This window comes from Miniopterus natalensis, chromosome 16 (genome assembly GCF_054644295.1).
Source record: "Miniopterus natalensis isolate mMinNat1 chromosome 16, mMinNat1.hap1, whole genome shotgun sequence".
Taxonomy (NCBI): Eukaryota; Metazoa; Chordata; class Mammalia; order Chiroptera; family Miniopteridae; genus Miniopterus; species Miniopterus natalensis.
In genome coordinates, this window is record NC_142096.1 from 10424053 (window position 1) to 10439861 (window position 15809).

The window sequence follows — 15809 nt, forward strand, 5'->3', positions numbered from 1 at the left end:
CCCTAGAAGAGCAAAGCAATGTTTGAAAACATGACATAATCCTCACATTTCCGATCCTTACAAAGTCAAACTATTCTTGCAATTGCTCACCAGTTCTTCAGAGGTCAAATGCATCAAACGTTCAGCTATTGCAGCACACTGGGCTGAGTCTCTTATAAACTCCCCTTGTTTATCACCAACTACGAGCTCTGGCCAAGTCAGTCCTTCATTCTTCTTAATCAAGGAAATCTCCAAGCTAGAAGTTTAAATGAGAAAAGTAATGTTATATTAAGCAACTGTGCAAAAATATGACCAATACCAAATGGAAGAATCTCCCATAGAAATTACCCCTCTGGTGTCCAGAAGATGTTTTATCAAATTTTGTGTTCATTTTAGTTTTGCATATGATAAAAAATAAATCTATAATCCAAGGGTAATTTAGATTTAAAAAACAAGAAAGTACCATTGGAAATAGTACGTCAAATGGCTTGATGAGAGCAGTAATTGGAAAGAGTAAAACAATCCAGAAAGTACTGTTGTAGTCCAGCTGTGCAGCGTTACCAAACTTAAATAACAGAAATGCAAGTAACACATATGAGATATTTCACTGGGGAATGGTGGGGTGGGTACATAAAGTTAATTAGAAAAATCCTATAACTAAAGGCAACTCTGTGTGTGGGGACCCGATTAACTTTATTTTCACAAACTAGTAGCCATAATATATGATTATTAATCTAAAGATCAGGCAGGTTAAATCAATACAAATGTTAATTTTTAAAATACAGATTTTAAAGAATTGAAAAGAAATGTAGGAATTAGAAAAGTAATAACTGGTAAAACAGGAAAAAGAGTTAATATGATTTCTATCAATTTAAAATCTAATTCTGTACATTTAAGCCATTATATACAAATTCCAAATGCAATAAAAAGGGCCTATCAAGGAATCCTGAGATGGAGGTCTTTTGCAGCAGTAAAGGGAGAGAGCACTGAGTCAGGGCAAACAGTGGACATAGGAGGATAGGGAGTTGCCTATGTGCCTCCTGAGTAGGAAAGGAAATCTAAGTAAGATGCTTTGGGAGCAGCCGTAGCTGTAATACAGAGAAAAGTGGGGGAGTGGGAGGGTAGTAGCTGTTCCAGAGCAAAGCGACCTTTTCCATGCGCCATACTAACCCATGCCCTGGAACACAAGTGCAAGCAAACAATCGCAAGAACACAATAATAACTATTATCGTAATTATCAAATAGGACATGCAAACTTATCAACTATTCTTTTTCAAGGCTGTTATTATCACCACCTCATGAATTACAACACTTTAGAATGTTCTGAAATTAGTTATTTTTAAGAGACTATACAAAATATCTTATGTAACATGAGTTCCTATCATTAGCATTAAAATTATCACCACAAACAATAATGACCAAGTTTAGTTATATTTTCTAAAGAGAAAGCTAATCTTGATAATGATGTTGATGATGAAGGTAATGATAATAATAAAAATAATGACAGCAGCTTATACTGACCAGGTGTTTACCATATTCCAGGTGCCGTCTTGAGCACTTTACATGTTTTAACTCATTTACTGCTCACCACAACCAAATAAAATAAGGACTGTTAACATCTCCATTATACAAGTAAGAAGAAAAAGCACTGAGAGGTTAAGAAATTGCCATGGTCACAAGTTAGTAAGCAGTCTGGCTCCAAGTCCAACTTCTTCTCTACTGCACTATTCTGCCTCTTTGCAAAAATATATGTAAATAACTACTAAAGAACTTTATCCAGTGACCAGAATGTATAAATACTGTTCTTAGTTGCTACCTAAAGAGGTTAGAAAGAGTTCATACAATCTCAGTTGTAAAAAAATTATGATCTATCATTAAATTTGCACAACTGCATTTCGATATTTTAATACTAGTATCAAATCCTGCCAAACAAGCCCAAAGGAACATAAAACCCCATACATAGTAAGAAGGAACATTATTTGAAAATGAGATATGAATAATTTAATCAAGTACATAAAATCATGTTTGTAAACCAATGATCCCACCTACACATCATTGTTAATTACCTTTTATAAAATAAAGTAGTAATCAAGCACATCAAATTTAATGGAAAAACAATACTGGTCTATGTTCATGTATGTTGAAACCATCTGCATGAGGTACAGCTATTCTCGTAGACCTTTGGTGGGTTACCGCTTAGTGACTTATATTTAAGAATATATTCTATCTGGTTTGCCATGTTATAATGCTACCCTCAAATATCTCTCTCACACACAAAATATGTTTAAATATAACATGTGGAAGTATAAAATATTTTTTAAAGAATTGTTCAGATAACAGAGTTTTATTTTTTTTAAATATATCTTTATTGATTTCAGAGAGAGGACAGGAGAAGGAGAGAGAGAGATAGAAACATCAATGATGAGAGAGTCATTGATCGAGCCCACAACCCGGGCATGTGCCCTGAACCACGAATCGAACCTTGATCACCTGGATCCTAGGTCAACGCTCAACGGCTGAGCCACACCTGGCCAGGCAAATAACAGAGTTTTTGAAATAATATATTAAAAAGTGTAACCAAGTCATCAAATTTCCCCATTAATAAAATGAATTCAGGATATCTGCTTTTAAAGCTTAAAAAATTTTTAATCTAAATATATATTTCTTATACTCCCAGGATTTAGACTCATATCAAAGGCTCACATAGGTCATATATTACTAATCAAGAATTATATATTATGGTAAAAATATCTAACTTACACCCACTTCTGAACAAATGTGACCATTTAAAAAATTAAGCTCCTAATACTGCTTATTAATCCACCACTGAATTCAATAATTACTAGGACTTGATATATAATGAAAGAGAATAATTTTATTAATCCAAATGATTGGGGCAGAAGTACCTGGGGCAATATATTTGCAAACAGGCATAGTAGTGGGGTTAGATGATTAGTTTTATAAAACCCTTAATGTTTGTTTACCCTTTTTTAATACTCCTTTTATGGAGGTATAATTTATAGACAAAATTCATAGGTTTTAAGAGTAAAATTCATTGAGTTTGACAAATGCATACAACTTTATAACACAAGGAAGATACTAAACCATTCAGAAAGTTCCCTTGTGTTCCCTTTCCAGTCAATCCTCTGACACCTCAGAGGTAACCACTGTTCTGATCTGAATCACCACAGATTAGTTTTGCCAGTTCTAGAACACAATATATGTGGAATCAAACAGTATGTACTCTTTTGTCTCTGGCTTCTTTCACTCCACCTTTCTGAGATTCATTCATATTCTTGTGTTTATCAGTAGTTCATTCTTTTTTAATTGCATAGTAGCATTCAATTGTATGAATATACCACTTATTTATTCACCTTTTCATGAACATTGAGCTGTTTTCAATTTTTGGCTTTTATGAATATAGTTTTGGCTTTTATGAATATAAATTTTACAAATTTAAGGAGGGGTTGTTTTACTTTTTAACATGCATTTAATTTCTCTTGAGTAAATATCTAGTAGTAGATTTTCTGGGTTACAAACTATATATTTAACGTGATAAGAAACTGCTAAACATTTTGTCAAAATCATTGTATCATTTCCACTCCCACCAGCAATGTGCAAGTTGCTGGTGCTCCGAACATCTGATACTGTCGGTCTCTTTAGTTTTAGCCATGTGATGGTGTCCCATCTGGCTCTGATTTGTATTCCCCTGACTAATAATAATTTTTCCATGTGCTAACTAGGCATTCATGTATCTTCTACTGTGACATGTCTCTTTAATTCATTTGACCATTTAAAAAATTGGGTTGTCTTTTATTATGCATTTGTGGTAAGGTTTTCTTTATATATTAAGAACATAAGTCCTATGTTTGATATGAGTACTGGGAATACCATTTCCCAGTCTATGGTTTGTGTCTTTGTTCTCTTAATGGTGTCTTTACAAGAGAAGAAATTCTCAGTTTTGATGTACAGGAAAGTTTTATTTGGATGAAGATGAATTTATCATTTATTTTTTTGTGTATAAGTCCTGAACACACAATTCACAAAAGAAATATAAATGGCTAATTTACATTAAAAAAATATTTATTATCCACAATTTCCAAAGAAATATGAACCATTCCACTTGTAGGTATTTATTCTCTATGTATATTCCCACACATGAAATCTTATACCGGGTGTCCCCAAAAATGTATATTCTTTGAATAATTATTAATTCCAATGGGTTAAATCTGAAAAGAAACATTGGAATTAATAATTATTCAAAGTGTGTATACATTTTTGGGGACACTCTGTATATACAGTTATCACCACAGAAGAAGACTGGAATCAATGTAAAAGTCCAACATCAGAGGACAAATTTTTAAAAATGATTATGCAGTTGACAGAGTAGAATTCTATGAAGCCATAAAATAGAGTAAAAAGTAATTATGAATTCTTTATAAAAAGCTCTCCAAGATTATGTCAACAAAAGTAAGCTGCATAACTGTGTGTTGTATGTGTTGAAAACCTTTTTGTTAAAAAAGAAAATAATATATATGCTAATTGAATATGTATAATAATAGTGTTGTGGGGAATTAGGGATGGGTGACTGAGAGCCTGGGTTGGAGGGAGACTTAACCCCGCATACCCTTTTACAGACCTTAAATTTTAAAGAATGGGAATGTATTATGTAGTCAACAAATTAAAGGTTGAAGAAAAAATTATTTCCATTAAAAAGTTTAAAAAGTACAAATTAAAATAACCATTTTCACCTATTATTCTTGTTGTTACTATTATTATATCCGAAGCTGGTAATGAAAAGCATTACCGTGTAAAGTAACCAATAACTATAACTAGTTATTTACATAAATGTAAGCAATAACTATAATTCACATAAATGTAATGTAAGCAGTAACTATAACTAGTATCTTTAATCTTAACTACAACTATGTTCTTTGACATGGTAATTCCAATTTTAATCTACCTGAAAAATAATCAGCAGTAGAGACAGACCAATTATAGTATTCACCTCTGAGCTAACTACTGTGGAAATATAAAGATAATAAAAAATAAAATTTTAAATATAAATAAAACTGTAAAAAATACCTATTATTCTCTTTAATTATCCATGTACTGCTTTCATGATCAACAGATGAATAGAGGTTTCCTTCCCAAAACCTCTGACCCTTCAGCACAATGCTAACACAATCAGGCAAAAACTGTACTTGAATGTCCGCCTTGGTAGTGTCTTCTGGAAGCCGCATCATGACTGTCAAATCATCTTCAGTCTGCTGCCAGTAATACAGAGGCTCTATTGGAAAAACAAAAATGCATTACGTAATAAAAAGTAAGCATTTTTTTCGCCAGTTCTAAAGACTTATATAAAATTAGAGACTAGAAGACACGAAAGAATACCTATCTAAAAGAAACTGAGCATATTTCCTAGTGATCTTCTCACAGGGTCCTAGCTTCTAGGCAAAATGGTTCCCAGGATTAAGGCATTCTTGCCTTTCTTCACAATTGCTCACCTAAGGAGTTAAGTTCTAAAGGCCATGTGGTCTAGAAATATAAAAGACTGTTCTGGCTAAGTTCTAAGAGAGTTTAACATTAGAATTAAGACAGAACTGTAGAATTTACTCCGAAAGGGATCTTAGAAGTAATCTAACAAAAACATATCACATATGAGGAATCCAAGTTGTTAAGATGCTAACTAAAAGGGACCAAGCACAGCTGTTGTATTCAGAAGTGATATTTATAAGCCTGAGGAAAACAATTTTCAAATATTATTGATTTACTATTTTCAAATACTTTTCCAAAAATTCATTTTTAGAAAGCTATAAATATTTAAAAAATAGAAAAACTAATTTTTATTTAAATAAGTAACAAAAAAGGTAGAGTCAAAGAGTAATACATGTATTGGTTGAATACTGTGAAAATCTGTTAAAAATATGCTATTCTCTGGCTATAAACATCAGAAATATGAACAGTGATGATGACAGAAAGGGTATTTTTATATTGATATATATATTTAAATATCTCGTGAATATTTTAAAAGAATATATATTCTTTGCATACAAATGTAAACAACTTCTGAAAGACTTCGTTCCTCTTTTCATTCTAAAAACATTACAAACCTTCACTCAGTCTCCACAGAAAACAGTCAGTGATTATGCCCTCAAGGAACTTCCTTTCAGTTTAGTAGAAAAGGTAAAAATATGTACATTAGTATACACTTAAAATGAACAAGAGTTAAGCTTATTTTAAAAGATTAATATCCTTAATACTAATATGACAGCTCTTTTGCCAACAACAAATAGGCATTATTTATTTATTCTCTCGCCAAGTATTGATTAAACATCTAATCAGATAAGCTAATATATATATTTTAAACATTTTTGGTAATTATGAAATTATTAAATTGAACTAGTTTCCATTATTTAGGTGGTATATTTTACAAAGATTATTCTGAAAAATATAGAAAAATATTAAAAAATAATTAGGCACCTATCTTGACCTGGTAAAACATAACTGGGCAGAGAAACCAGACAAATTCATACACATAAAAATACACGTGAACTCGATGAAGATGAAAAATAAAATTACCTTTGACTTTATCGGACATGTCTTCATCTTTACTTTCTTCAATATCTTGACCAACGGGAACAAACGTGAAGGACTTGTAGGAGACGATCATTAGGCCATTCCCATCGGGTTCGATAGCAGCATAATGGGGCACTGACTTCCCACGGAGAATATCACGCTTAATAATTTCATATTTTTTATTATCTGAAAGAAGATCAAGTATTTTTGAACAAAAATAATAAAAAGCTGTATTATAAAAATATTCTGAAAATATCTGTACGTTACTTGCATTCAAATTAAATATTTTAAATGTACTATTAAAAGGCATACTACTGGTTGTCTTTATAGATAAAAAGGAATTAAAAAATTGACCACCTAACATTCTGTAAATAGATCCCTATTTTAAAATACTAGGTTTGTTAAAAATTGTTCTAGATTGTGCTATCCAATGTGGTAGCCACTGGTCACAAGTGGCTATTTAATTAAAATTAAGTGACATTGGAAATTCATTTCCTTAATCACACTAGCCACATTTCAAGTGCTCAACAGCCACACAGGGTAGCCACTATCACACTAAGAAAAATAACAGTCACAGAAACAAGCTCCTTAGTGCTCAACTACAGGAAAAACCACATGATGAGTCAGTAAGAGCTAAGCACTGGCAAAGGGCAAGGCCACGCCATTAAAGGAATTCTAATTAATAAATGAAAAAGTCATTTTTAATGTCCCAGTTAGAAGTCTGACAGTTCCAAACAGGCGAAAAGTTAGGACTTTCCTACACATGGAAGCACTCTGGGCAACAAAAACTTAAGAGTTTTCCTGAGGATGGAAACAGATGGCAAAGTTCAATTAGACTAGATAGAAAGCACAATTTTGATCTAATAACTAAAGGTATTCATTTCCATCTAAGCAGTTATATTTAATTTATATTTCAATTACACTGTGATTTATAATTAATTTACAGTTAAGTTTTATATTCAGGGTAAGGCAGAAGTAGGTTTCCAGTTGTATGTGAAACAGTTTATTCTTGTATTATTACTTTTTAACTACTGTATTATTTTCCATATGAATAACTGTAAACCTACTTTTGTCCCCACCCTGTATATGTAAATTCTTTTGCAAATATGTGTATGTGTACGTATACAGATAGATATATTCTTGTATATATTAAAAATATACACTTTGAATTCTTCAAAAATTATGAAATAATCTCTCCTTTTATACAAAAAGTCATAATTGACTGGGGAAGCACATTATTATTTTTATAACTATCTACCGATATTCCATTCCACTGGATGGCAGGTCCTAGAATCATAACCCAATACCCAAGAAAAAGCAAACAGCGTTTACAGTCACAGCTTTGCACACTATGGAGAGATTCAGGATATGTTAGGTTTTACCTTTATTTTTCTTACTGATAGTGACCCACTCCAAGGAAACAAAGAAGCCACTTCCTTTCATGTCCAATTCTTCTTTCTCTATTCGAAGAAGTAGGGTAGCTACTGAATGTTCTTCAGCTTTCAGCAATGAGATACTGTGAATTATGATAAAAGGATTCCCTAGCTCTTCATTAAACATAATCTAGAAAAGAAAAAAAAGATGACACACACAAAATGTATATATTACATTAATGCAGCTAGCAGAGGGAATACATAGAATCCTGACAACACAACAATTAATCTTACACATAATCTAAAAGACTTACATTTTTATTAAATACTAAATAGAAGTTTTTAAAGACTGATTTCTAAAACATTTTCAAATGAAAAAATAAATAGTTGAAAAAAACACCTAACTAAAAAATGCAAATTAGCTCCTTTTATTTTTTTTAAGCCTATGTCTGGAATCCCCTCGTGTCTGCTCCTACTTGAAAGCCTTATAAAGAAAAGTGTGCTTTAATGTTATCAATTTCCCTATGTGTGTGAGCCACTCTGTCCAAATTATTCAAATAGGAGACCTTTGGAATCCATTCTAAAGTCTTCCATAAGCAGAAAAATAACAACAAAAACTCAAATACTCAAAACAGAATAAAGACAGGTTTTTAGTTGGTTGCCGGGGTTTTGCTTTTATTTGAGGGACTAGGGGAGACAAAAGGGAAGAAGGAAAAATAGTAAGTTTTGCCAGGTACAAGGAGAGCTAGTTTATAGTTTGCTCCTGTTTCTCTCTCATGTGCAGGAAAGGTATTGGAATGAGACCAGATGGGTAGATGTCTGGGCTATAAATTGTCAGGTTCAAGTTTCCATTCTGAACAAGCTCAGCAACTCAACTGTGATATTGTTGATATGCACCCATCATATTAGAGTCCACACACCTGGAAAGCAGGCAGCATTCCTGCCCGATTTCTATCTACACCTCAGTCATCACCATCAGTCTTGCTTGGCCCCTTAAGCCTTACGACACCCCCAACCACTCCTACCTTAAGCTTCCTCTCTGTTACACCAAATCCCCCAAAGTCCTAAACCTCTCCTAAACTGTTTCTTAAACTGACCTGTATTCCATAGTATTCTTCCCACTCAGTAATGCCCAAGTCCCATCTCTTCCCACCTACCCTCAACCCCCAGTTAAAACTAATAACTGAAACATCTCAGAGAGTCCTCGTTTCATTACAGCAATGTACACTGAAGACAAACTCCGTTCAAGTTTTTAATTGATTTTTAAAACATTATTGAAGGCCTAATATGTGCCAAGGGGATATACACAGCAGAAACCAAATGAATTATAAACCCATATGAATTCCCTTTCTAGCTAAATATGCAGTGTTACTTTAATTGGAAGGTGTTTCTCTTCCTGCTCAAGACCAACAGAATCAATACAGCTTTATAGCAGATGAATTCTCATTCATATATTTCCTGCCCATCATTCTCCAAATGCCTTCCAACTGTGTCAGGCAGTTGTGTTATATACATCACCTTAGTAAGAAAAAGGGGAAAACCCACCATTATTACTGGAGGCCAGAGCAGAAAATGTCACGATGTCCAATGAATATTTGAAGCTGACCACAAAGGCCTGCAAAGGCCCCTCGCTAACAGGATATTATTGTTCTGGTCATGTATTGTGTGTTTTGTTTAGGTTTTTGAACATAATACAACTTGGTATTATATCATTTAGTATAACCTAGTAAGAAAAGTGAGCCATTTTGTTCTAAAGCCTTCTTTATTTTTCTCAAATAATTAAAGCCTTGATAAGTATCTGTTGGTCTGATAATAAAATTTTGTAAGATATAAATATTTTAAGTACGTATCTCTTTATCTCCCCAGAACTAAAGACCACCTGCCGAAATTCAGACAGCCGCAATACTCTTTTTAGTATAACGCAGTGTCCATCTTTCCTCTTTTAAAAACTGAGGCTCTAAAGAAATTAGCTCCTTATTTATTTCTATTAAAATACTAATGTGCTCCTCAAATTTGAATCTGTTACATTGTGTGAAGAAAACTGAAGTAAAAATGGCATCTTAGCGATTGGCCCATTACTGTGTTTATGTTGTAGTGTGTTTTTCTAAGTAGGGGACACTCTGGTAAACATACCACACAGCTAGCGGAGTGGTGCGACGGACGCGTGCTAGCACGTACCAGCAGATTAACAGGAGTGGAGGAGAAACGACAGGCTAATGTAATTTTCTGGCCAACTCTTCTTCAAGAAGGCAATGTCAATGTTTAGTGTACTGTTTTACATATATAAAATACTCAGTATTTGCTGAAAAAGTGAATGCAGTTCTTGACAATTGTATTGACCCCAGATCAAAATAGGAATGGTTAACATATCAGTTTTGTAATAAGACATACACTTTATCATTTAATTAAAGAGATATTCAAAACATTATATATAATAAAAACCAAGAAGTCACACATAAACTATCCCTAAAAAGTATTATTTCAAAGTCATTAAGGTCCTTTATATATATACTCCAGGCTTTGCATTAAAAAACAAAAACCCTCACCTCCCATTTTTCAGAAGCACTATTTCCACGTTCACCTGTTCCAATGAGATATAATCTTCCAGTTCCATCTGACAGGGTAACCCAGGTAGAAGATGTGAAATGGATAGATGCACAAAGGCGATTGTCGTATGCTGCCAAATCTGCAGGGAGTCGAAATACCTCTCGTGGTTTTCCTAAGGCAGTGTCCTAAAAAGAAGCCAAATATTATAAATGAATCCCTCCCTCTCCTTGGTCTACACACACAGAGAATAAATATCTGCAGTGTAGTAGTTACTCTCCTCCTCAAGAGAAGGAATTTAATTGTCCTCCCTTAGAGTATGAGTTGCACTACCAACACACTTCTAATAAAATATGGCAGAAGTGATGGTTATGTGACTTCTCAGATTAGGTCATAGAAAACTTTACATCTACCTTGCTTTCTCTCTTGGACAGCACATGGTAGACCCACACAGGGAAGAATTGAGGGCTCTGTGAGTGAATCATCTTAGGAGTGCATCCACTGGCCCTAGTCAAGCCTTTGGATCACTCAGTCTAGGCTGACATCTTTCGTGACTACAATTCCATGAAAAACCTTGAGATGAAACAAGCTAAGCCACTCTCTAATTCCTGACCCAGAGAAACTGTGAGATGATAAATGTTTATTGTCTCAAATCACTAATGTTTTTATTAAAATATAGTTAACATATATTAATTACAGATGTACAGCATAGTTCTTCAACATTTATATATACCTAATGACATGATCGTGATAAGTCACCAAAGAAAGTTGTTTCATAGAAATACATAAATAACTAACACAATGCAGTAATCTAGTCTTTTTTAAAAAAAAAAAAAAAATCTTTATTGTTTTCAGAGAGAGGAAAGCAGAGGGAGAGAGAGAGATAGAAACATCAATGATGAGAGAGTCATTGATAGAGCCCACAATTCCCGGGCATGTGCCCTGACCGGGAATCGAACCCTGATCGCCTGGATCCCAGGTCGACGCTCAACCGTTGAGCCACACCCGGCCAGGCAGTAATCTAGTCTTTAGTGTTAAATTTAGAGTTAATGATCAGCATTTTTAACTAATTAGAAATACCATATCATGCTATAAGTGCCTATGAAAACACCACGTTTAGACTATTAGGCTTTTGTTAACACATTTTTTTGTGTCATGTCCTCATCATTTAAAGCTGTAAGATGGATTACATCATTAAAATGTTTTACAAGAAAAAAATATAAAAGGGCCTACAATTCAGAAAATAAACTTCCTCTCATACACTGTACTCAATTAATTTTTTGTTGTTTTATTTTACAGTGAACAATTTTTCTATAGACAAAAATAATCCTTGATTCATACAGTTCATTCCCTGGCTCCTAGAACTGTTTAGATGGGAGTACATAAGATTTAAGTAAACTATATTCAATATCCTTATTAGCTCAAGGTTTTTAGTTACCCATTGTTTCTAAAGCATACAATTTAGTTTTTGTTTAAACAGCACCTTTCCTTCTTTTCGTACTCGTATTTTAGTGATTTACATACCACTGAATTAAGTAACTCAGTAACAAAGACAGCCAGCATACAGTGTTTAGAACAACCAAATCTTCCCCTCAAGTCACCTATGACAAGCCCAATCTTTTAATAAGCCCTTTCTAACATTGTCTAACTCAGACTGTGGTTCCCCTGGGTGTGCAGTCTCCTCTGAGGCAAAAAGTAATAAATCCAAGTAAGTGTTAAGTATACCAAAGTGGATTTATATACTGACATAAAAAGATCTGCAAGACAATAACTGAAAAAAAGAGATGAAGAATATGTGCAGTACAAATGCAAATATGCTGAAATAAACAAATGTTTCGATTGACAGCACTGAGTAAGATATAGACATGTGCCAGTCTCTTAATAGTGTTTACCATTAGAAAGAAAAATAAGGTTGGATTGAGACTGGTGGTACGGGAAAATGGGGGTAAGGGGAAAGTTTCCTTTTTTGTTTCAAATAACTGCTTTACTATTTATTTCCATGGAGCAATTTAAGTGTTATATACATAATTTAAAGATATTAATAAAATAAAATGGGACTTCTTTGAAACAGCTGTTTCAAAGTTAAGCTTTCTAGTCATCTCCACACACGCCTTTCATGCATCCAACCGAGTGAGCCCTTTCTAGGAAGAAGGAGGGCTAAACTCATTAGCTCACTAGTCTTCATTTCATACTTAATTACTTAAGATTTTAAACCATTTTATTTTAAATACAAGGTCACACATGAATGAGGTTGCTAGAAGTCTAACAGATAAATTAGTGCAATATTCAACAGAAAGATTTAAGAGAGTCAAGAATGGCCCTCGCTGGTTTCGCTCAGTGGTTAGAGCGTCGGCCTGCAGAGTGAAGGGTCTCAGGTTCGATTCCCTGTCAAGTGCACATACCTTGGTTGCAGGCTCCATCTCGGCCCCGAGTGCAGGAGGCAACCAAGCCATGTGTGTTTCTCACATAAACGTTTCTCTCTCTCTGTCTCTCCCCCTCTCTTTCACTCTCTAAAAAATGAATGAAAAAAATATCCTCGAGTGAGGATTAACAACAACAACAAAAAGAGAGTCAAGGGTGTAAACATGAAGCCAAATTACATTAAAATACAAGAGAAAACACAGCATCTCTCTTATTTAAATGATAGTTTAAGTGAAAGCAATCTGAATATTCCTCATTTTTGAAACCTATTTCTCAAAGGGTACATTTTGATTTTTAAAATGGACTGTATGAAATAAAATATTTCCTTCTGTAAATCTTAAATTACAGCATTAAATTATTTTTTAATAACCTCCATTGACAGTTTTAAAAAGTGTTCTCATAATAACACCTTTTGTAATTGTCATTTATAATGTCCTGGTCCCACCTCATCATTTTCTTCCTCTAGACAAAAAAAATGTTAATGTACTATATGTTCAAGGCTGCTGAAAATCATTCTGAGAAAACATTTCACAGCTGAATTGCAAAAGAATTAAAATGTCATTGACAAATAAAACATAGAATGACTATAATGTAAAAGCATTGTATTAAATAAGTGCTTTGACTTTTTACCATCTTATTTGTTAGCCAACCTGATGAAGCTGAAATTATTACCCCCATTATAAAAAGATAAGGAGCTCTTTTTCAAAAGATTAAATAATATGCCTTGGTCTCCACTCCTAGAAAATGGCAGGGCCAAGATTCAAATCCTGATCCACTCCACTCCAAAGGCTGATGGTCTTTCCTGCGTTCCATTTTCTTAAAATAAACTACTTCCCAAGTTCTTCTTAACAAATGATGCCTCAGAGCTCACTGCAATTTCTAGAATACTCCCCTTCCAAAAAACCCCACTATGAATACAACTACTATATTCAGTTTTTCTTCACGCTAATATTTTATACAGTATTTTTATTAGATTTGAGTCAATAAATCATAATAAAAATTACAAGGTCAACACATTGTATATAAATGACCCTATAAATAAATAGTAAATAAATATTAATGCTGTATAAACCCTATATGTTTATTTAAAAAAATCTCTAAATAGGAGTTTAGGGGACTCTTAATTTCATCTACAAGGAGAAAAGCTTTGAACAGAACATTTTTCTAACATTTATAGAAAGGGTTACTCAAGTTTAAAAAAAAATGGTCAAGCAAAATTAAATAAGAATACCATTTACTAGTATTATTAGACACTGACATTTAAAATTCTGCCCTTTTAAAAGGAAGTGATCTTTTTCTGGAGAAAGGCTTTTATCACTAATAATTTTTAACTTTATTTGAAAAAAATCTTATTTTTATTTTTTTTGCTAAAGCTTTATGAAAAGATATTTTTAATTAATTGCTGTTCGGCAGAGTGATGTCTCTACATAATATAAGCAGACAGTTCCAAGAACTTACTCCTCCTTTTATTTTTTTAACTAGGAAAATGAATGGCTCCATATTAATAAACTCGGGCACAGAAAATAAGCTGAGATTCAGGTCTAGAGAGGAACATACTGGTACACATTTGACATGTAGTTGCAACCTGTCACCTGGCGCAGCCTCACAAATGCATGCTTACAAATGGAATCTAGTACCTCTCCCTGAATATTTAAGTGCAATTTAAAGATGCACCACAAGATGATGCTCTTCTTAGTAGCAGAAACTAGTTTTTCAGGTAAATGGAAAACAAAATTATGACAGAAATAATTTCCTAAATATTAAGAAAATTAATACAATACTTTAAAATAAGCCATAATACCATAATAAAATGAAATAACTAAATTTTAAACACACTTCTTTTGCTTTCCTAAGGCATCTTCTACTTTCTAAGCATACTTCCTCCCAATTGACATTTCTCTAAAATTGTAAACCCACAAATTAAACTGACTTAAAAGTATAATGCCTCCATAAATCCATGTGTTGAACTACCGCCACCTGCTGGCTCCTGACAAACTCTAAAGTCCAAACAATGTGTGAATTTACTTTCTGGGGTCCAACAGCCTTCACTTTGACCACAATGATGTTTTGCCTAGGCCCTAGACTTAACAAGGGTGGTCCTTTGTACACCAGCTACAGGAAAAGAGCCTCTCTGGGATTTGAGCATGTGTGACTTTAACAACAAAAAAAACCCCACAAAATGAGTACTAGAACTGTTTTCTGCTATAAAAAAAGCCAATGTGGCCTGGCCGGTGTGGCTCAGTGGTTGAGCGTCCACCCATGAACCAAGAGGTCGCCGTTCAATTCCCAGTCAGGGCACATGCCCGGGTTGGTTGCAGGAGCAATCCCCAGTAGGGGGCGTGCAGGAGGCAGCCTATCGATGTTTCTCTCGTCTGTGCTTCTAGCTCTCTACCCCTCTCCATTTCCTCTCTGTCTAAAAATCAAAACATATCTTAAACATAAATAAATAAAAATAAAATTCAGCAGCTATTCTTAATAAAAAAATATTAAATAGAAACAGAAAATGAAGAAAACAACCTTAAAACAACAAACGCTTTTTACAAAACCAACAGAAAGTATTTTCCAAAGTAAATTTGAAATCCACTACAATTAAAAGCAAGAGCTAAGCAGGAATACTTGCAATCCCCATTATTATTCAGTAGTCTCGAGGTTGTCAGCTGTATTTGATTTACTGTGGAAACTTTCCAATAGAAAAGGAAAAATATACTAACCAGTCCACACTGCTTATCGATAATATTTCAAATGCAATCATTAGACTTTCATTCCAGATTTCTAGTCTTAAATCTTGTGATTTAAGTTGGAACTAGCATCCCCAATTGTGATTATTAATGGGTGAACTGATAAAACAAAGCTTTTGGCCCTGAACTATGACCCTACTCCCACCCCTCTTCCAGCCAAGCATACTACTAAACT

General features: G+C 33.7%; 1 protein-coding gene across 3 annotated transcripts in view; it reads right to left on the reverse strand.

The window, feature by feature from the left end:
* NUDCD1 (NudC domain containing 1) overlaps positions 1-15809 on the reverse strand; it is a 36891-nt gene that overhangs the window by 14110 nt on the left and 6972 nt on the right. For all 3 annotated transcript variants that reach the window (XM_016224282.2, XM_016224283.2, XM_016224281.2), the window contains exons 3-7: positions 10478-10663; positions 7941-8121; positions 6562-6744; positions 5065-5269; positions 91-235 (exon numbers count right to left, since the gene is read on the reverse strand). In XM_016224282.2, the coding sequence (XP_016079768.2) occupies positions 91-235; positions 5065-5269; positions 6562-6744; positions 7941-8121; positions 10478-10663 (900 nt within the window). The remainder of the gene's footprint in view (positions 1-90; positions 236-5064; positions 5270-6561; positions 6745-7940; positions 8122-10477; positions 10664-15809) is intronic.